We start from the raw sequence: 23,636 nt of genomic DNA, 5'->3' as shown, positions 1-23,636 counted from the left end.
TGAAATGAATAGAAAATAGAGTCAAGACATTGACAAGGTTAGAAATAATGATTTGTATTTGAAATAAGATTTTTTTTACATCAAACTTTGCTTTCGTCAAAGAATCCTCCATTTGCAGCAATTACAGCATTGCAGACCTTTGGCATTCTAGCTGTTAATTTGTTGAGGTAATCTGGAGAAATTGCACCCCACGCTTCCAGAAGCAGCTCCCACAAGTTGGATTGGTTGGATGGGCACTTCTTTGAGCAGATTGAGTTTCTGGAGCATCACATTTGTGGGGTCAATTAAACGCTCAAAATGGCCAGAAAAAGAGAACTTTCATCTGAAACTCGACAGTCTATTCTTGTTCTTAGAAATGAAGGCTATTCCATGCGAGAAATTGCTAAGAAATTGAAGATTTCCTACACCGGTGTGTACTACTCCCTTCAGAGGACAGCACAAACAGGCTCTAACCAGAGTAGAAAAAGAAGTGGGAGGCCGCGTTGCACAACTGAGCAAGAAGATAAGTACATTAGAGTCTCTAGTTTGAGAAACAGACGCCTCACAGGTCCCCAACTGGCATCTTCATTAAATAGTACCTGTTAGAGCCTGTTTGTGCTGTCCTCTGAAGGGAGTAGTACACACCGGTGTAGGAAATCTTCAATTTCTTAGCAATTTCTCGCATGGAATAGCCTTCATTTCTAAGAACAAGAATAGACTGTCGAGTTTCAGATGAAAGTTCTCTTTTTCTGGCCATTTTGAGCGTTTAATTGACCCCACAAATGTGATGCTCCAGAAACTCAATCTGCTCAAAGAAGTGCCCATCCAACCAATCCAACTTGTGGGAGCTGCTTCTGGAAGCGTGGGATGCAATTTCTCCAGATTACCTCAACAAATTAACAGCTAGAATGCCAAAGGTCTGCAATGCTGTAATTGCTGCAAATGGAGGATTCTTTGACGAAAGCAAAGTTTGATGTAAAAAAATCTTATTTCAAATACAAATCATTATTTCTAACCTTGTCAATGTCTTGACTCTATTTTCTATTCATTTCACAACATATGGTGGTGAATAAGTGTGACTTTTCATGGAAAACACGAAATTGTTTGGGTGATCCCAAACTTTTGAACGGTAGTGTATATAGACAATAAACTGGACTGGGCTAAGAACACTGATGCCCTCTACAAGAAGGGGCAGAGCCGTCTACTTTTTGAGGAGGCTGAGGTCCTTCAACATCTGCCAGACAATGCTCAGGATGTGGTATGAGTCTGTGGTGGCCAGTGCTCTCCTGTTTGCTGTTGTTTGTTGGGGCAGCAGGTTGAGGGTAGCAGATGCAAACAGTCTCAGTAAACTGATCCGCAAGGCTGGTGACATTGTGGGGGTGGAACTGGATTCTCTGGCGGTGGTTTCTGAGAGGAGGATGCTGTTGAAATTATGTGCCATCATGGGCAATGTCTCCCACCCACTCCATGACATGCTGGTTGGGCACAGGAGTACTTTCAGTGATAGACTCATTCTGCCAAAAAGCACCATAGAGCGCCACAGGAGTTAATTCCTGCCTGTGGCCATCAAACTTTACAACTCCTCCCTCAGACTCAGACTGTCAGACACTCTGGGTTAATGGTCATTGCCTTTCTGGTTTTATTTGTGCTGCTTGTTGTGTGCAGTGGCAGTGCAGTATAGATAGGGTGTTATGTGCACCATGCTTGTTGATGTATTTTGTTCTTATTTCTATTTCTTATTTTATCTTTATTTCTGTTTGTTTCTGTTTCTTATCTTGTATCTTGTTAGTTTTTAGTTATTAGCGCGTGAGTGTAATAGAACCCAGTTTCCCCTTGGGGAGGATTAAAATATTCTGATTCTGAAGACTTGATAAGTGTTGGTCCGATGATTTTGATTGCATGCACCGCAATAGCCATGATAGTGTTTAATCAAAGGCGACAACGGTATGTGATGCATGCAATGACAGAAAGGCAAATTCCTTATATCTGGCAGCAGCCACATATTGGGGGTTTATGAGAGGTCATTGTCCGCAATGATTTTACAGAGGTCCTGTGGATCCAAAACTTAAGGATGACCCGCTTAACATTTGGTGTTATGCAGCATAATTGGACCCCTCGTGGTGCTGGCCATATCATGCCCGAGGGAGCCAGTTCCAACCGAGAAGTGCATAGCCATCACTCTTTGTAAGGTGCCATGCCATATCCGACGGCCCATTATTCTGAAACCCCAATAGTCCAAAAAATGTCCCATTGGACCTAAGCCCATTTGTCCGACAGCCCGTTATCCCAAAAACAAGCGCCCACTGCTCTGAAAATACACACTCTCCATTGTGAATCATTGATCTGAACTGGCCAGAGATAAATACAAGAAAGTTGATATTTCTGGTGAAGTAGAGATGACATTCTCACAAATTGCTTTAAACTTCACACCTCCTGTTCACGTGAAATAGTAGTGAATGGTATCTTTGCGTCTGCACATCAAAATACAGTAAGAGATTAAGGGCAAAAAAATCCAGGGAGAGTGCCTATTTTCGGAACAATGGGCCTTCGAAGCAGTGGGCTTTTGTTTTCGGGATAACAGGCAGTTGGACAAATGGGCTTTCCGGTCCAATGGGACATTTTTCGGTCTATTGGGGTTTCAGAATAATTTGTGTCGGAACAATGGGCAGTCCCCCTTTAGGTGTGGCTACCTTGACTTAAATGCAAAAAATGCAAAACAGTCCATAAACACACAAATGTCAAAAACAGCATGCCAGGGTGCCTACAATGGATCAAGTCCTCATCAACAATGGTTGAAGTTACCCATCACATCCATCCATCCATCCATCAATCCACTACCTGAACCGCTTGTCCTGCTCTCAGGGTCACAGGTATGCTGGAGCCTATTCCAGCAGTCATTGGGCGACAGGCAGGGAGACACCCTGGGCAGGCCATCACAGGGCCGACACACACACATTCATACTTAGGGGCAATTTAGTACAGTCAACTCACTTGACTTACATGTCTTTGGACTGTGGGAGGAAACCCACGCAAACACGGGGAGAACATGCAAACTCCACACAGAGGATGACCTGGGATGAATCCACCAAGGTTGGACTACCCTAGGGCTCGAACCCAGGGCCTTTTTGCTGTGAGGCGACCGCACTAACCACTGCACCACAGTGCTGCCCCATGACATACAGATGAGCACAACAATTTCTCGGTACAATTAAGAAAGCAAATCCCCCACGTCCCTGAGAGCAGGACAAGCAGTTGGATAATAGATGGATGGATGGATGTGAGGGTGCATGCATGCAAGAGCATTGTAAATACCAACAGAAACAGGCCAGGCTGCCTACAAGGGATCCAGTCCTCACCAACACCCTTTACATACAGTACAGTGCAAACAGTGATTAATACAGTGAATTTAGAATAACCCTTACCATAAAAGAGAACTGACCACAGAGGCCTTGGGATCAGAGAGATTATTAATATCTATGTTTTCTTGCCATTATTCACTTGTTGCTATTATATTTGGCACCCAGACTGAGTGAGACTAAGAAAGTTTGTTTTTTTCTGATCTATATATATATATGTTTAAATTTTGTTAAAAGAAACCCTCAACGGTAGGGAAAGTGCTCAACAAATAAAGAGCAAAATAATCCAGTGAGTCAAGTAAATTCTTTATGAGACCGTACAAGCCTGTTTCATGCCAAAAGCAATCATCAGCTGTCAATAAAGCTACTCAGGAAAGGACATGCCATTTACTGCCTCGTCATGCACATCACGTGCACAACGTCCAATGGGGAAGGGAGAGGTGCGACATTCAAAAATTCAAAAACACGTGATCGCTAACGGTCCAATGGGGGGGCGGTTGGTATTTGTCTATTTGCATGATTTATTTATATTTACAAAGTAGCTGTTCGTATTTATGTCTGCAACTACTGGCCAATTTATTCCTGTTATTCAATGTTGACATTTCTGGTTTGCAAATGATAAAATATTTTTCAGTTAGACGTAGAGTGCACATTTTACTACTGGCTGAATATGCTTTGTTCTTTGAGAGGATTTTCCAGGTGGTTGAATAATTAATGTTTCTGCCTGCCAATGACCAAATATAATGGTCCAAAGATGTTACATTCTTTAAATGGTTGTTTCTAAAGCTACACATATGCATTAAACCTCTTTTTGAATGTTCCCTCTGTTAGACCGACGTATGTCTCTATTTTGCCGTTGTCATTTCTCGTCACCGTAGCTTGGTAGATAATTCCTTTCATCTGGCATTATACTTCGACGGGGCATGAGTCGGTCACACGGCAGTTGCAGTTGGGGGAGTCCGATTGTGATGAAGGTGTCATTGATTTGTTCATGATTCTTGTGTTGTGGGACGATACTATTTGTTGAATGTTAGGCATGCAGCTATAACTAATTTTGATGGTGTTCCTATTGAATAGCTTCCTCAGTTGATGGTCCGGGATAAAGCACTTATCCAAAAGTTCAGAAACGGCTACCGATGTTTGTGGCCACGGTAGCACTGTAGGGTGGGTTGTACCAGGTGATGTTTTGTTTTCTGCTACATTTGTTGATTTGCTGGCAGTCAGTATTTAATGGTGGGTTGTACTTGAGCTTAAAATTGTGGCCGCTCTTTTGTAATTCATCTTGGTATGGGGGGGTAGCTTCATTGAAGATGGACTCATTAGATGATAATTTTGAGAACCTACTGTTAATGCTTTCTGGGATGTTCTTCAAGATGGAGGGTGGGTGGTTGCTTTCTCTATGGACATACTGCAGCATGTTGTTGGGCTTAAGTATGGCTTGTATGTGCTGTTCCTAAGGTGCATTGAGATGTCCAGAAAGTCTTTTTTTTTTTTTGGTTTGCTTCAATCGTGATGCTTAGCCCATTGTTTGAGAAAGAATATTTTGCATATTGTTTTCTTAATTTGCTCGACCTCCCTTGGTGTTTTGCTACAAATTGCTAGCCAATATACACTCACCGGCCACTTTATTAGGCACACCTGTCCAACTGCTCGTTAACGCAAATTTCTAATCAGCCAATCACATGGCAGCAACTCAATGCATTTAGGCATGTAGACATGGTCAAGACGATCTGCTGCAGTTCAAACCGAGCATCAGAATGGGGAAGAAAGGTGATTTAAGTGACTTTGAACGTGGCATGGTTGTTGGTGCCAGACGGGCTGGTCTGAGTATTTCAGAAACTGCTGATCTACTGGGATTTTCACGCACAACCATCTCTAGGGTTTACAGAGAATGGTCCGAAAAAGAGACAATATCCAGTGAGCGGCAGTTCTGTGGGCGAAAATGCCTTGTTGATGCCAGAGGTCAGAGGAGAATGGCCAGACTGGTTCGAGCTGACATAAAGGCAACAGTAACTCAAATAACCACTCATTACAACCGAGGTATGCAGAAGAGCATCTCTGAACGCACAACACGTCGAACCTTGAGGCAGATGGGCTACAGCAGCAGAAGACCACAGCAGGTGCCACTCCTGTCAGCTAAGAACAGGAAACTGAGGCTACAATTCGTAGGCTCACCAAAATTGGACAATAGAAGATTGGAAAAACGTTGCCTGGTCTGATGAGTCTCGATTTCTGCTGCGACATTCGGATGGGTAGGGTCAGAATTTGGCATCAACAACATGAAAGCATGGATCCATCCTGCCTTGTATCAACGGTTCAGGCTGGTGGTGGTGTTGTAATGGTGTGGGGGATATTTTCTTGGCACACTTTGGGCCCCTTAGTACCAATTGAGCATCGTATCAACGCCACAGCCTACCTGAGTATTGTTGCTGACCATGTCCATCCCTTTATGACCACAGTGTTCCCATCTTCTGATGGCTACTTCCAGCAGGATAACGCGCCATGTCATAAAGCTCGAATCATCTCAGACTGGTTTCTTGAACATGACAATGAGTTCACTGTACTCAAATGGCCTCCACAGTCACCAGATCTCAATCCAATAGAGCACCTTTGGGATGTGGTGGACCGGGAGATTCGCATCATGGATGTGCAGCCGACAAATCTGCAGCAACTGCGTGATGCTATCATGTCAATATGGACCAAACTCTCTGAGGAATGTTTCCAGTACCTTGTTGAATCTCTGCCACGAAGGATTAAGGCACTTCTGAAGGCAAAAGGGGGTCCAACCCGGTACTAGCAAGGTGTACCTAATAAAGTGGCCAGTGAGTGTGTATATATATATATATATATATATATATATATATATATATATATATATATATATATATGAATAATTGCATATTAAAATTAATGAGTGATGAATCACCCTCATACATGAATCATATATAAATAATAGCCTAAATATTACGTATGATCTATGATGATGAAGATAAATAAAAATAGAAATGCATGGCAAAATAGGAGACCCACCTCCCCAACATTTTACAACTTGTGTTTTCATGTTATTAAGAGTAGCCAAGCTCCCCCTGGCTGCCCTGTAGTTCACACCCTGTGTTAAGGTCTGAATGAGATCAGAGACCTGAGAAGGGTGGTGCTACATCCTGGGACCTGCTACATCTGCAGCTTTATTTTCCCTCTTGACCTACATTTCCAAAGAGAGGAGGAACCCTTCCCGTTTTGCATATTTAAAGGAAACCTCTAAGCTCCTCTAAACATGACCTAAACCTTTGAACTTTGAATAGACTAGAGAAGTCAGACAACCCAGAATCATGTCGCTGTGCTCAGTCATCTTCATTGGCCACGGTTTGGAACAGTATTTCAAAGCTGTAATGCTATATCTGCTGAAGAATACATTATTCACTGAATTGTCTGTAAAAAAAGAAACTTATTCTTAAAGTTGATAGGTTTAGCACGTTTGCCTTTACATTCCTTACATGGTATAGATATTAAGGGGGAAAATTGGATTAAGATGGTCTGTATAATTTTATACATGCATCATGTTATGGCTGTGACATGATTCTTATACACACCATGTGATACACTTCCAAGGGATCTTGTCACAACACACAGCACAGTAAAAGCCAGTGTCCACGTAAAGCATTTCAGATCTGGTGCATATGGCCGAACCAACACACAGTCATTTTATCCATTGTTGCTGTGTCCATCAGGCAAATGTGCCACGCTATTTTCCTGGAATAGTGTGCGTCAGTGAAGTGTCCAAATACACTAATAAATGATGTCTACCATATTATTCAACTATAGAAACATTTTACTTAAAAATTTATATATTTTGTTTTCTCTTCTGAATCCAAAACTTCAGTTTAGGAGATATAAAACATTTTTTTCCATCTGAGTAAATTTTTCTGTAGCTTATTTGAATTTTTTTTTTGTCTTGTCAGCTCTTTGTATCTACATATAGAAGAAGCTAATCTATTCATTTAAAAAAACAAAACACTTCTACGTTAACTGTTTGATTTAACTGAAGGACAAAAACACAAAACAATTGTGTCTTGCGCTGATGCTGATGGTAGACATTACAACCACGAGCTAGATGTGATGCGATTGTAAACCAAAAGGAATGGACATGCAACAGAGCCAGTGGACATTTGCTTTAAGCCATTTTTTCTTTAAAGCTGTCCTTAGTTTTTCAGGCGTCCCTACAGACACAATTGGCCATGTCTGCGGGTGGGAAGCCGGATGTGGGTATGTGTCCTGGTTGCTGCACTAGCACCTACTGTGGTCGGTTGGGGTGCCTGTTCAAGGGGGAGGGGGAACTGGGGGGAATAGCATGATCCTCCCATGCGCTACGTCCCCTTGGCGAAACTCCTCACTGTCAGGTGAAAAGAAGTGGCTGGCGACTCCACGTGTATTGGAGGAGGCATGTGGAGTTGCCAGCCCTCCCTGGATCGGCAGAGGGGGTGAAGCAGATACCGGGTGGCTCAGAGAGTGGGGTGACTGGCCAGATACAATTGGGGAGAAAAAGCCCCCCCCCCAAAGAAAAAAAGTTGTCCTTAGTTTCTTCCCCTTACATCCTGTCTCCAACTGTTTAGAATTTGGATTTTAGTTTCCACAATGCTAAATATCTATATATTATATTTACCATGTTCTTTATGTGAATTTGAATTTAGAGCATTGTGTAGGGTGTTTGTCAAGCAAGGTAAAGCCATCACATGTAGTTAGCAGTGATTATTTTCATTAAGTTATTTTCATGCAGTAATCATCGGCATGGCACAAAAAAGAGATAGGAGCAATTTTATGGGAATATATTTTAATATCTAGGTTAGAATTTTTCAGGATCATGCTTTTTTTAAACTTTTATTTATTTTGTTGATCTGAAGTGCTGTTACCAATATTGTTGTTATTCATGCTTTGGATGTGTGTGTTTGTGCATGTTTGTGTTGTGGCTGAATGTGAATGACGAAAATGCAGACAGGGAGGGTGTCTGCTGCTGTGGACACACACACACTGCTGCAGTATTGTCATTACTGAAGCATTGTTTTCATGACAGCCGTCATCAATTTGGCACTTGAATTATACCTTTGGAAGGAATAAGGACACCTCTCTCCCCACAACCCAGTAGGCAGACATGTGGGCGCGCGCACACACACACACACACACACACACACACACATGCACACACACACACACAGAGTCTAGACCAGCACACTCAATGTGAGAATGTCCCAATTGTCTGTGTGACTGATCTTGTCATTGGTTCATACCAATGGTTTAGTAGAGTTAAGGGTGTTGTAGGGGTTGACTGGCTTTCAGGAATTGGCCAACTTTCTCCTTATATCCATTGGCCCTACAGACTTAGAGTCTTATTGATTTTCCCACCACAGTGGTTATCTGACGTTGAATTAGCTTTTGAACAAAAGATCCCAGATGTAATAAGGTGTGTAAACATTAACATATTTGCTGCTGAGTGATTCATCCTGCACCAGCACAGCCTGATGTGCTAACTTTAATGTGAAAAAACATGTAGTCTTAGTCAGAGTCTGGTGACATTTTTACTCACCCAAGATAGTATGGAAAGTCTGCAATCAAAATCCTTCGGTGGTAAAATGCTGTGGAGTATGTTCTGCAGACAGCTTTAGTATCAATATATTGTTTCATTTTCCATTCTCAGTTTTTTCCCCCCTCTTTTGCAAAGTTAAAAGGTCTGCTTGTGGTTCTGAGCGTCCTGCTTCAGTGTTTGGAAGCCATTACTTCATAACCACAGCAATCGAGGCCAGAAACCAAACTCATGGCATTTGCATTATTACCAATAAGTGACTGACTTGACCTCTTGAGGAAAAACACTGTGACTCAGCCACGGCCTGTTGGTTAGCGTGTACTCTAGCACACGCAACTCAGATTTTGACATTTGAACAACTTCGTGGGAGAGAATGGGCTCAGGCTAATCCCTCAGTAAAACCACACCTTGCCCTCACTTGAACATCTGTCAGTTTTTCGTTTGTTTCTCTTTTGTCGGTTTGGGAGCAAATAATGTAAGCAGAATAAATTTTTTAATGTGAGAGGCATAAAGATTTTAGAGGGTTCAGCTGCACTCTCCTGCCATGAAGCTAGCAGACTTTGGAGTTAAGTGAGTAGCTATTTGTTGCTTTGCGGGCTAGGCTGTCATCCCATAAGGTCAGCTCTCTTGTGGGTTTCATTTAGAAGCCTGAATTTAGGTTGCAGCCCCATTTTTATCTAATGTATGCAAAACAGAGGCAGAATTAGTCCAGTTCAGCAGGGCTTCTGCTGTTGTCGGGGTGAAATTATGGGCTGCTTTATGTGGTTTGTCATCATGGAACTGAACCATGTGCTTGGAGGGCATCAGTCAACGCTATTGTGACCAGCTGGGTTGCTACACTCACTGTGGTTTCTTTGAAGAGTGAATACGCACACACTCACTATACACACACAAACACGTGGAATGAACCCAGAGTAATTTAGGGGCAATTGTGTTCAGATTTTCCATCCCTATCCTAGAATTATCTGGGGAATAATTGTCAACTTTGCCTGTTGTCGCAGAACTCCGTTCCAACCGACATCTACATTTTAAAAAATGACTCCTTGATAAGGAAGGGCAGGTAGCATTTTTGACTGGACTGGATCAGCGGGCCAGCCCTATAAACGCGAATGTCTGTGACTGAGTGATTACTATGGGTGATTGTGTTTTGAGTGACTGAGTGATCAAGTTACACAATTGCAGCCACTAAACAAGCACAAATAAGACAAAACGAAACTGTATTTCTCAATGCACCCCTAACTGTGCTGCCAAGCAAGTAGCGTCTTGGTGCGCCGGTGCCATTTGCATGTATTTAAATTGGGTAATAGGCATACATTTGATGCAAATTGGCCCCTTTCTATGCAAATGAGCCTCATTGCAAAAAAGTCCAATACACAAACACCAGTGCTAATAGCCACATACAAAATTAGCATCTTCAGACAGTTGGTAGTAACTGACACCCAGACTTTCCAGTGATCATGGCAGCAGTGATTGTAGCTAGGCGAAGTAATCGTCATGCCAGGCATGCTCATGAGCAGATATTTCGAAGGAGAATATCACTTTTTGATTAATTGAAACTGAAATCATTCACAGATACAGGTTCTTGCTATAATGGATGACATCAAGGGTGACATTGAGCATCCCTACTGTGTTCTTAGCGCAAAGCCACCATTTATACTTTGCCATATGCATAATTGCAATCAGACACAAAACAAGGGCAAATTTCACTCCGCTGCAAAACTTGATGGGCGTGTTTGCACCGTAATATCATTAGCACATATCTTTTGTGAATTGGACCTTGATAGCGGTTGCAAGTGATGCACATTTCATGGTGCTATCAGTGGCTACAATCCATTTGTGCAATTGTCTTAGAAAAATGAGAGACATCCACAGATAGAAAAAGATGAAAGAGGAAGGGGAGTTAACAGATAATTAGAATTGTTATAATTAAAAGTAAGTTAAGGTCTCTTTCAAATCAAGCATCCCAAGATGTGAATGGAAAGTATTGTTCTTAAAACTGCATTTATAACCTTTATTCCCCTTCAAACATAACTTAACCATGTAATGGGATAAGCTAGTTCAATACACCTAACCAACAAATATTACTGGGGCCTGTCTGTGAATGTTCTTATTCATCCAGGTCATGGTTATCCAAAGGAATTGAATCAAGTGCAACTGGACTTGGTATATATCCGTGAAGACGTTTCGCCTTTTATCCAAGAGGCTTCCTCAGTTCGTGCCTTTCTGACTAGACCAAGCTAGTCTGACTGGCTGGTGATGAAACTCAGATATTTATCCTCTTTGGAGTCGTTATCAGAGCTATTGATGTCCATGGCTCTTTGTGTTCCGATGTTTAGCAACGTCCGTCATTATCAGAGCTATTGATATGCGGGGCTCTTTTGTGTTCCGATGTTTAGCAACGCCCGTCGTTATCAGAGCTATTGATGTGCATGGCTCTTTGTGAGCCGATGTTTAGCAGCGACGGTCGTTGGGGGTGTTAGTTTCGACTTCGTTAGTGCTCCATTCAGTGGTCATGAGTCGTTGGAGCCGTTAGTGACCAACTGTTTTTCTTTGAGGCTAAGCTTCTTGAGTCTCCTGGGTAGAGATGAAAGGGCAGCATTGTAAATGGGAGGTAGGTGGTGTCGCAGACCTCCTCCTCTGTTGAGGGATGGTTTTTCCAGTTTCACATAGATGGCTTCCTTCACCCCTCTTTCAAACCGTCTATCCTCCCTGTCCAAAATGTGTACATTGCTGTCCTCGAAGGAGTGTGTCTTCTCCTTTAGGTGTAGATAGACTGCTGAGTCTTGTCCTGAGGAGTTTGGCCTTCTGTGTTGGGCCATCCGTTTGTGTAGTGGTTGTTTGGTTTCTCCTATGTATAGGTCAGTGCAATCCTCCTTGCATTGTACAGCATACACCAGATTGCTTTTTTGGGTGTGTGGTACATGGTCTTTGGGATGAACCAGTCTTCATCGGAGTGTGTTGCTGGGTTTGAAGTATACCGGGATGCGGTGTTTGTTAAAAATTCTCCTGAGTTTCTCGGAGACCCCAGAAACATACGGGATGACTATGTTATTCCTTCTGCGCCTTTTCTCCTCATCGCTCACCCGGTTGGTCTTTTTGGATTGTGTTGCAGTTTTCACAAAGGTCCAACTGGGGTAGCTGCAGGTTTTTAAAGCTCCCCTCAGGTGTTTGTGTTCTTCCCGTTGGGCCTGAGTGCTGCTGGGCACATTGTCAGCTCTGTGTTGCAAAGTTCTGATGACGCTCAGTTTGTGTTCCAGAGGGTTGTGTGAGTCGAAAAGTAGATATTGGCAGGGGTGCACATAATTTTTTTGGTCTGGTTCTCAAAGGAGCACCTGAGGTTCTTGCTTGGTGCTCACCTTTTTTTAAATGCATTTTTCCATGACCCATCCACCTCACAAAATGAACAAAATATGAGGGATACGTGGATAACATTACATGTACTTTAATTTCAATTGAAAATGAATAAAAGCAGTAGGTTACAATAAAATGTCTGTTCTTTAAAGTGCCATACATGTGACTTTCAAATGAAATGACTGCTCTTCAAGCACTGAAAACTAAATATACAAATGACTGCTTTTTCAAACACTGAAAACCAAATCAAACTCACAACAGATACTGCTATTTAAAGCACTGAAAGTTCTGTTATCCTACAGGACATCATCGTCATCTTCATCACTCCCCTCCAGACTGTCTTCCTCTATTTCAAAAACACCAGATGTACTAGGCCTGCTCCTTTCTCGCTGCGTCAGCCTACGATTAGCTATTTGCATCCACAAGTCTACTGCTGGCTTTGGGTCAAAGGTTTCTGTTGTGAACTTAGATAAGTGGATGTGCATTAGAGATGAGAGGCGATAGGCTGACAGGCAGGATCTGTACTTGTTTTTTATTATATTCAGGTGTGAAAATCCCCTCTCACATTTAGCACTGCTCAAGGGCAGTGTAAGAGACAGCAGAAGGACTTTCTGAATGTTGGAGTAACTGCCTGGGTTGCTGGTGTTCACTACATTGACTAGATCATGCACAGAGGAGGCTGCCAAACGTTTTCCAGCTTGCTTTAAACGCATCCACTCTCTTAAAGTTGAATCTTTGTCAACATGCATGCTGGCGTCATATTTCTCAAGGATGTTACTAAGTGTTGTGTTGCCAAAACCGTGGAGGTCTTTCATTTCATTAGGCCAAGTTGTAGGATCAAAAATCAAAAAGTGATCGCATGACTTGAGGGATTCATATCTGCTTTCAAATTCATGAATTAAAGCTCTCAACACATCAATCTTATCCCTGTCAGCTTCAGCATGTGCCACAGTCTCCTCCCTGTACTTGCCCTCACTGCCCATCAGTAGCGTCAACTGTCCAATAGCAACCATGAGCTCATCTTTGCATTCACCAATAGTCAGATTGTCTTTCTGGAACCTGAGGGAGGTGAACTGTAAAATGTTCCCAACATCAAGCATGTTGGCTAGGAAACAACGAAAACGCTCTGTGCTGAGATGTTTTAGGCTACTGTCATCACTTGTTGCCACTTGGATCTGAATGGCTGGTAACATTCTCCATATTTTAAACAGAGTCTCTTGTCTCCATGCAGACCATCTGATGTTGTGGAACTTACCTAGTTTGACAAAATCAATGTCTTTCTCCTCACATATCTTTTGTAGTTGTGCAATTCGTTTTGCACCCCCTTTCTTTAAGTAAAAGCTTAGCAAAGTGATGATAGATTTATTAAATGACTCACAGTGCCTGATGTTCTTCCGTCAGTCTGTCTTGCCATGTGTCGAGCGGGCCGCTGGGTCTCTGGTCCTGGCTGCGCCTGTTAGCAATAGCTTCCGCTACTTTCTGGTGTTCTCTGCTGTTTGCATGCTTATCAAAAGCTGGATGGCTGAAGTTTTTCGTCCCCACATAAAAGTGGCAGTTTCTGTCCGCTAATGTGGGATTTTCCCGACATAGTTTACACCACATCTCAGTGCGGGCGTCATCAGTTTGAAGCCAGCCGATGTCCTGCAGCCATTTCTCTGAAAACTTACGCTTTGACTTTGGTTCTAGTTCAGTATGGCATTTCTTTGGTGGAGGTGTAGGAAGACCAAAGAAATTACTCAATGTCGCTTGCTTCTTTGACATTTTGGAGAAATTAGTGGCTCATACTATAGCATTGGCTAAAAGCAGTGGCTCATACTCTGCACTGCAAAATGTTTGGTACGCAAATGCGCGGTAAAACACTTGAATCTGGTGCTCGTTGAATATTTTAAGTACGCATGTGCACCTCTGGATATTGGTCTGTGTGTGTAGGTTTCCTGTAAACCCCAAATTGGCCGCTCCTGTCTTCCCCAATGTGGACGTCACAGTCCAAGAAGGGCAAACTGTTGTTCTTTACGTCTTCCCTTGTGAACTTAATGTTCTTGTCCACTGAGTTGGTGTGTTTGGTAAACGCTTGCATCTCTTGTGTTTGGATTTTGACCCATGTGTCGTCCACATATCTGAACCAGTGGCTCGGAGGTGTTCCTCTGAAGGAGTTCAGGGCCCTGTGTTCTACCTCTTCCATATATAAGTTGGCCACAATGGGAGATACTGGTGAGCCAATTGCACAGCCATGTTTCTGTCTGTAAAACTGGCCCCTGAATTGGAAATATGTAGTGTTCAGGCAAAGGTCCAGTAGTTGGCAAATCTGGTCTGTGCTGAGGTTGGTCCTATTGTGGAGGGTGTCGTCCCGTAGCAAACGTTGCCTCCATGGTTGGGATGCAGGTGAATAACGAGGTCACATCGTAGGATACCATGGTTTCATTCGGTTCCAGTTTTATGCCTTGGACCTTGTCCACGAAGTCAATGGAGTTTTGAATATGGTGAGGTGTTTCGCCCACTAAAGGGGTCAAGATGTTGGCTATATGTTTGGCAATGTTGTACGTGACCAAGTTTATGCTGCTGACGATGGGCCTGAGAGGGGTTCCATCTTTATGAATCTTAGGGAGTCCATATATACATGGAATGTTATCTTGTTGGTAGAGACTAGCTTGGTCTAGTCAGAAAGGCACGAACTGAGGAAGCCTCTTGGATAAGAGGTGAAATGTCTTCATGGATATATACCAAGTCCAGTTGCACTTGATTCAATTCCTTTGGATTACTGGGACCACTACAGAAAATTGCAGATTAACATTTAATATCCAGGAATTCACATTAAAGACACGGCCACTGACTAGCCCTGTAACAAATTGGTCACAATTCTGAACACTGACCATTCACAGTCCACCCCTGTACTAGGTTTTGACCTAGTCCTGTAAGACGTTGACAGGTCAGTGTATGAGTCTCAAACATCTTTGTACAGGAGGTCATGTTGTACCCGTTTGGCAAAGTTTAATATGATATAACCCTCCCGTTGAATTTCATATCAGAATGAATTAAGTAATGTAAGTTTAAACATGCATACAGTTGCAGATTTAATGTCATCTTCAAGTGTGGTGGCATTACAAAACATTTTAAACTCTAGTTGGTTATTTTTCATCACTCTAATGTCAAACAACACCAGTTGTTTTTAAGAGTGTGTTAACAAACCCTCTTTAGCTACTGAAGAACAAATATATAACTGTTTTACTCACAAAGAATGTCTAAAGAAACACAACCATCTAGAATTCAACATGTCTAGCTTTGAGCTTTAAATCCAAATTACTGTTGTAGAACAAGACCTTCCTGGGATAAATGAGGGTAAATGAGATAATGACGTGTGTGTGTGTGTGTGTGTGTGTGTGTGTGTGTGTGTGTGTGTGTGTGTGTGTGTGTGTGTGTGTGTGCGCGCGCGCACGCGCGCGTGTGGCCATGGGTGCTGTCAGGCCACTCACCCAGGAAGAGATTGCCCAGCGCAGGGAACTGGCTAGACAGAGACATGCAGACAGGATGGCAGCCAATCAGCAAGCAGAAAGCATCGAGGGCTGCAGCCAACCAGGAAGTACACCACAAGCAGCTCAACCTGCTGGAGATAATAGCACTGGCAAGTAGAGCCACAACTTAACACAACTCTGGATTTGCCTGATTAATTCATTCATTTGTTCCTTTCTGACATTCAGTCCTTGGGCCCCTCTTTGTTACTTAATGCTTCTCTGTCTGTCTGCCTGTCTCTCTCTCTCTTTCTTGGTATCTCTCTCAGTATTTATCCCTGTCTTTAATTTTTGTCTTGAAACAGATAAGATAACATGACAATTACTTTTAACATCCATTAACAACATAACACCCAACTGGTGTATGTGTGTGTGTGTTTGTGTGTGTGTGTGTGCGTGCGTGCATGCATGTGTGTGCGTTCTTTCAGGTGGTGAGTGCATCTCATCCCAAATGGAGAATCTGATGGTCAAAGAAACAAAGTCGGAGGAGGAAGGCAAGGAGACGTTTGTGGCCTTTGCCAGGGTTTACAGCGGGGTTGTCAAGAGAGGGCAGAAGGTGTTTGTCCTGGGACCCAAGTATGATCCAGCCCAGGGTTTGAGCTTGGTAAATACACATGCACACATGTATGGGTGTATGGACAAACACATTCCAGCACTAATACACTAACTCGTGCACACAGCGTCTACAAATCATTAAAACGACCTGCTGACACAGTTGGAGGTCTGTGTTGGTCTGTGGGTCTACTAACAACTATCTCTCCCTATGTCAGAGTTTAAAAACTCTTTTTGGACCAAGACCCAACAAAAACTTATATATGCAAGTTTATCCCTGTAAGCGGGGTGGTTTCAAGCCTCAGGATTGACCTCCTGAGGTTTTGATCTCAGCAAGACAGAATTTGGTTATTTTCTTTATTAATGCCGTTTTAGGAAAGCCACTTTTGCACTACAAACACCATTTTCCATTAAATTTCAAATCATGTACCATAAGTGAGTAAAGAAGGATATGGCAAAACAGTTTTTCTTAACAGCTTTCACTTACTGTGATTTTTGAAATTGCATAGTCATTTGTCTTGTATTTTACTTCACCATGGATTCAAGGTTAATAAAACCTGATTAGTGGCACGAAAAACAGATAATTATCCTTCCCATGGCCTATTACTGGCAAATATGCAATTAGTTCCAGTGATGTGAAACAGTTCAATGTGACGATCGCTGATGTTTAAAGAGGTACTAAACACTTATGTGTTTTTTTTAGCTGTAAACTGAATGATATGAAATACATCAATGCTGGTGTTAATATTGACAGTTCTTTCCAAATTTATCAAAATGGGCATTTCACGGGTTGACAGTGGCTCAAAACACCATCTCCTGTTTTTTTTTGGGGGGGGGGGAGTTTTCCCCCCTTTTCTCCCCAATTGTATCCAGCCATTACCCCACTCTTCTGAGCCATCCCGGTCACTGCTCCACCCCCTCTGCTGATCCAGGGAGGGCTGCAGACTACCACATGCCTCCTCCAATACATGTGGAGTTGCCAGCCTCTTCTTTTCACCTGACAGTGAAGAGTTTCACCAGGGGGACGTAGCACGTGGGAGGATCACGCTGTTCCCCCCCAGTCCGCCCCCCCCCCCAACAGGCGTCTTGACTGACCAGAGGAGGTGCTAGTGCAGCGACCAGGACACATACCCACATCTGGCTTCCCAACCGCAGATACGGCCAACTGTGTATGTAGGGACCCCTGACCAAGCCGCAGGTAACACAGGGATTCGAACCGTCGATCTCTGTGTTGGTAGGCAATGGAATAGACTGCTATGCTACCTGGACGCCATCTACTGTTTTAAATCAGTCCTGAACCTTGCAAGGCCAATGCTGACATAGAATCGAGTGGTTGGGACTTATCTGCATAATGAAATTTAAAAAAAAGTTTACTCCCTCTAATCAGAGGTAGGCGACCCACCTCCCCCAGCCCCACCCTTGAGTGTGAGTCTGTGAAACCACACTCATTTTCTAATATATGACAATCGAGACTCATCATTCACAGGAGTTTACTCGCTAATCCTGCGCCTTTATTACATTTTCTACCAACCTTTTGAATGTCTCTCAATTTACAGTTCGTTATAGTTATATTATTTCATCATTTTCAATTTTGGCACAGTGGTTTGGACTTGTGCTTTTGATGGCTATAGGAGCACCACCGGACAACTGGGTCAGTCGGCCTGGGATCTTGCTGCGGCTGGGGGAGCAGTCGCCCCATTGCCTGCCTCTCTCCACTTGTCTTGCTGGGCCCCTTTCCATCTGCAGCGCATCTGCATCGCGGCACTCAGGGTGTCTTTGTGGGGTGGGTCATGCTGTGCTGGAAGCTGGGCCGGTGGAGGGGACTGTGTATGGTGGCGAGCCAGCGACTCACGCTGAGCCCTTCTTGCGGATCTCCCCAGCTACTCCTGCCCATGCTCCTGCCTCACACATCCACTTGGCCCCTCCTCACCCCCCCTTTTCAGCTCTTGGCCCACTTTTTACCATTTTTCAAAATTATGCAGTGTTAGGCTCAGACCTTGGGGAGAAGTTGCACTTTAAGACTTTTTCTTCTTGCTTTTCAGTGTGCGTTTTCTTACCTCCATCCAAAACTTAGAAAAAGTTTGTCAGTAGGAACGAGTTTAGCTGTAAGCTGTATTGAGACTGACATCCAAAAATACAAAGTGAGCATCAGCTATATCTGGCTTCTCAGCACTTTGCAAACCCCCCCCTCGCTCTCTCTCTCTCCCTGTCTCGGTCTCTATCTCTGTCTCTGTCTCGCTCTCTCTCTCAATTTAATTCAGTTGTATCCTTTATTGGCATGAATGTTACATTTGCAACACTGCCAAAGCCTCAAAATACAACTGGAGCTAAACAGGGAGAAGATGAAAGAAAGACAGGGTTGTAAATATTTTCTCTATTAAGGGGAAAGCATATAGGTGGAGACATTCAAATAATAATTGAAAAGAAGCAACGTGAAATTTAAAACAAGAAAATAAATAACATCAGTGCTTGTCTACAGTCTAATTCATAGAGAGACTCATCCCTCTCACATTTTACATTTACATATCAGCAAGACGAAAGAAGTTTTGAACTAGACTGATATTTTCATTCCATTTCTCCTCTCTCTCTTCCTGTCTGTCCGTCTGTTTGTGTCTGTCTCACTCACTGTCTCCCTCTGTGTCAGCTGTCAGAGGGCTGTGTTGCGTCGGACTTGCTGCCTGCTGTGCCTCACCTGTCCTGCTGCTCAGTTGACAGCTTGTACTTGCTGATGGGCAGAGAGCTGGAGGAACTGGAGGAAGTGCCCTCAGGAAATGTCCTGGGTGAGTGTTTGTTACCTGCTATTCATGCTCTGCTTAGACCCCTTAGTTAGAAACAAATGCAATTCATGACTTGTTACTCATTGCAAAAGTTAGATCAGTTGGATAAGGTAAGAAAAGATAAAAAAAAAATACTTGATTTATCCTTGTGAAGAAGTTGAATTTTGCAGAATCAAGCAGACTCAAAAGAGTGCATCAACGCAGTCTTTAAAAGTGCGAGAAACAAAGAAGTAATATCCTAACACAACTGAGTGAAATACTGTACATAAAATACTGAGGTCACATGTACCCTACTAAATTAGGTATTCTTTGATTAATAATAACCAGACAGGTCACAAAAAATGAGTATGCGAAATTGAAAGTTCATGTGGCCATTAAAGTATAACGGTCATATAAAAAGAAGCATAAACAAGATGGATAGCAAAAATATAATTAATCTAACTGCTACACGCTGGAGGCAGTGTGTTGTTACTCAGATTGTTATATTGCGTTCACGTTGCACCTCCAAAAATGGCAACAACATCCCCTCTTCATACATTATGAAATTCCTCAACTGTTTGCTTGTGTTTAAATAATCTGGCCAACCTGGCAATCTTGATGAGCAATATTCTTGTCATCATTTTGCTTTATCAGATCAAATGGAAACAACATTACAACCACCTGGAGAAACAGAATGTATCTCTTATTTTTCTTTTCTTTTTTCAAACTAAGCTTGCTCATAGTGTTTAAGCTGGCTCAGGTGTGCCCTGCCAACATATCTATTTCAGAAAAGATGTTTTAAAAGTGAATTATTATACATGGACACTTTTTCTCTCTTGCTCTCTCTCTCTTATCTCTCACACATTCAACAACTTCTATGCATTGTAGTTGAGTAGTCCCACTAGGTGACTGTGCTTCCTTGTTGCAAGTCCCATCATCTGTTTGGCTGCTTTTTTGGACAGAAAAATCTCCACAAATGATGGGCTCTGCCTCCAGTAGCCTATATATTTAGATTGAAGCTAAGTAGTGTTTGTGATTGATGTGAAATTGAATTTTAACACAGATATTTATACATAGAGCATTAACTTCATGCACACATATTACTTTTCACATTACATTTTACTTAACACTTATATTGCCTTCACCTACATATTTTCATTTTCATTTATCTTTATTTAACGAGGTTAGTCCCATTGAGATTAAAATCTTTTTTACAAGAGAGACCTGGCCAAGAATGGCAGCAGTACATCAGTTTCAGCACACACTCACATGAAGACAACAGAATAGCTCAAAGTGCAAAATAGCATAAAAATGAAGGGAAAAGATACAAACCTGTTATCAATTGAAACATTAACAATTTCCAATAGACTCAGATTCCATAGGGTTCTAAAACATATAACTTTTTCTTAAATTTCAATTCATATCAAAGTCAAATTCCTGGTATGGGAAAATTAACTTAGCCAATAAAAACAGATTGTGATTCTAAATAGAACTAGATCTAGCCTCTTTCAACTGTATAACTATGCACTGGTTGATGACACTGCACAGGGGGTTCAAACCAGTGCAACCTCCAACAAGAAAGAATCTTTTTAGATGTGAAGCACCTCATGGACTTGTCTTCTAACTCACTCACCCACTCACAAACAGACTCACGTTTAGCTGTACCACCTGCGTAATTTTTTTTCTTTTTCTTTTTTTTTTTGGCGGGGGGGGGGGGTTGTCGGTGTTGTGACCCCTACAAAAATTATATGAGTGAGTTCATCTAGAGATATATGTTGTAGGATGTTAAAGTTTTTTTTTTTTTAACATTATGATCCTTATTGGTAAGAAAATTGCCAAGATATTCTCTTCTATTCTTTCCCTCATATTCTGTCTGGTTTCATGTGCAGTGGTATTTCACAGAAATGCCATCAACAGAAATGAAAGTAAGACATACATACACTATTGTATTTAACTTGCTCAAACAAATTAATCTTTTGATAGAAGTTTCTGATGAACCAGCGTGCTTTTCTGGGTTGTTGATTAGCTCCAGACATGATTCAGACGCACTAACTTTAACTCTTGTGGAACTTGTGGAAAGCATCTGTTTTACAATGTCAATGTTAAGCATCCTGTCAGGATACATAATTAATATGTAATGTTAGCTACTCACCTGAAAATGTCCGGTGAATACTATGCTTACTTCCAGTTACAAAACTGAGACAATGGTCCTGCACCGTCCCATTGACTATAAAGTCACAGAAGTTGTGTTTCGCATCTGTGACACCATGGGCCCTATCTTACACCTGGCGCAAAGTGCAGCGCAGGTGTCATTGCTAGTTTCAGATGGACACAGTTTTCATTTTCCCACCAAGCACCCATGTTGTTTAAATAGCAAATGTACTCGCGCCCATGGGCGTGTTGGTGTTAAAATGAGGTGTGGTCAGGTGCATTGTTAGCGCATTGCTATCTTGAAGCAGCGGAAAGCAATTCTGCATTGACCAACAAAATCCTGGTCTAAAGTCAATGGCGCAGTATTTTCCTGCCATTTAAAGGGTGCATTATTCAGATAGTAAGATGCTCCTACATAGGTGGGTGTATAATGTGTTTACACTCTGCTTGTTACACACACAGGGACATGCAGCAGTGCTCAAACATGCAAAAGATTACAACTAAAAACATTACAATGTGAAAGATTGTTATTATGTACATTACGATATTTAGAAAATAAATGTCAAAATGGAATCTGAGCTTTGGTGGATTTCTGCTGCTCCTGTAGATGATCTGCTCATGCGCTTTCACTTCGCTCACAAACAGATCTGTTTCCTCTGCAGAAAACTGTTTGTTTCTCCAACTTGCCGAATCTGCCGTTTAAATAGCTATCTGCCAAGGTGCAAGCACATCTGGCTTTTAGAGGGAATGGGAGAAGACACTGATTGATTTAATTTATGTTACATCCAAAACACAACTACTACTACTACTTTTGGCTGCTCCTGTTAGGGCTTGCCTCAGCAGCTCATCCGTTTCCATCTCTTCCTGTCCACTGCATCTTCCTCTGTCACACCAGCCACCCGCATGTCCTCTGTCACCATATCCATTGCGCCTTACTTTTTGCACAGATTATGATTATGCACTGTTTAACTAGCAAAAGTGGATTTGGACACACCTTAAATGCACTTTTACCATGGCTTTAGACCATGTGCTATAGATTTAAATAGGGTCCTATGTGTCCTTGTTCTTCTTTCAGACATGATCAGAACACATTTGGCAATGCAGATAGTGCAGTGGTGAATTGAAGCCAGATAGTTGAAATTAAATGTGAGAGGCATTATTATATGCATGTTACTCATAGACCTACTTTATCATAAACATTCAAACCAGCGGTGTTATTTGTGCTTGTGCTAATGAGCCATCATTATTCCATAAGCAATTGTAAAAGATATAAGCCAAGTCAAATCTCAAATCAAATTTTGCTCAATATTTCATCAGCGCTGTCTCACCATCACATTTCCCACTCCCAGAGCGCAGAGGCTAGGGTCAGACTTTATGGATGCTTACTTATGAAATAGGTATCATCTTGGATTTCAACAACCGATGAAACCGATGATGTTTCATCAGTTGTTGAAATCCAAGATGATATCAAATAGCATTAAATAATTACAGAACAGAACATCAATAGTTTTCAATAATGTCTTCTAATACTGTGCATATATCACCAAGTATGGTTTTAGTTTTCATATAGTTTTTGCGGGTGGGGCCCTTTGGTGGCCTGGCGGCCTGTCCAGGGTGTCTCCCTGCCTGCCACCCAGTGATTGCTGGGATAGTCTCCAGCGTCCCCGTGACCCTGAGAGCAGGATAAGCAGTTTGGATAATGAATGGATGGAAAAAAATTTTGTGTAAAATCGCTGCAGTAAATATGACTGTGCAGTCAGGCGCACTGGATACACCACAATGGCTGTCACACACACTGCCTTCTCCAGTCACCTCACCCAGCACATCTTCACCACCTGGACTTATGGATTGTGTAAATTTGCAAAGTCTGGAAGTAAAGACAGGGACAGCTCTCGCACAATCATTACACTCCATATCCTCATTATTAGTCCGAATCATAATACAGGCCAAGTTCACAAAACTGACATAAATAAATAAATTGTGTCCCCCTATCAAACTTCCATTTTCAAATGATATCCCAGGTTGGGAGATACCACTGATTTACATGGTCATTTTGGTAAGATGTGGAAACAATTAGGCTGATTGCTCTAAACATATAAATACTGCTGTGACCCGTTGTCTACCAACACAGAGGTTGCCAGTTCGAATCCCCGTGTTACCTCTGGCTTGGTTGGGCATCCCTACAGACACAATTGGCCCTGTCTGCAGGTGGGAAGCCGGATGTGGGTATGTGTCCTGGTCGCTGCACTAGCGCCTCCTCTGGTCGGCCAGGGCACCTGTTGGCGGGGGAGGGGGAACTGGAGGCAATAGTGTGATCCTCCTACATGCTACATCCCCCTGGCGAAACTCCCCACTGTCAAGTGGAAAGAAGTGGCTGGTGACTCCACATGTATCAGAGGAAGCATGTGGT

General features: G+C 42.4%; 1 protein-coding gene across 1 annotated transcript in view; it reads left to right on the top strand.

Moving 5' to 3' along the window:
- efl1 (elongation factor like GTPase 1) overlaps positions 1–23,636 on the top strand; it is a 175,362-nt gene that overhangs the window by 43,703 nt on the left and 108,023 nt on the right. Inside the window, exons 13-15 of the mRNA XM_056278312.1 lie at positions 15,723–15,880; positions 16,196–16,371; positions 18,964–19,099. Of these exons, the coding sequence (XP_056134287.1) occupies positions 15,723–15,880; positions 16,196–16,371; positions 18,964–19,099 (470 nt within the window). The remainder of the gene's footprint in view (positions 1–15,722; positions 15,881–16,195; positions 16,372–18,963; positions 19,100–23,636) is intronic.

This window comes from Lampris incognitus, chromosome 4 (assembly GCF_029633865.1).
Source record: "Lampris incognitus isolate fLamInc1 chromosome 4, fLamInc1.hap2, whole genome shotgun sequence".
NCBI lineage: Eukaryota > Metazoa > Chordata > Actinopteri > Lampriformes > Lampridae > Lampris > Lampris incognitus.
The sequence above is the reverse complement of the archived record's forward strand: the minus strand, read 5'-3'. Positions and strand labels throughout refer to the sequence as shown.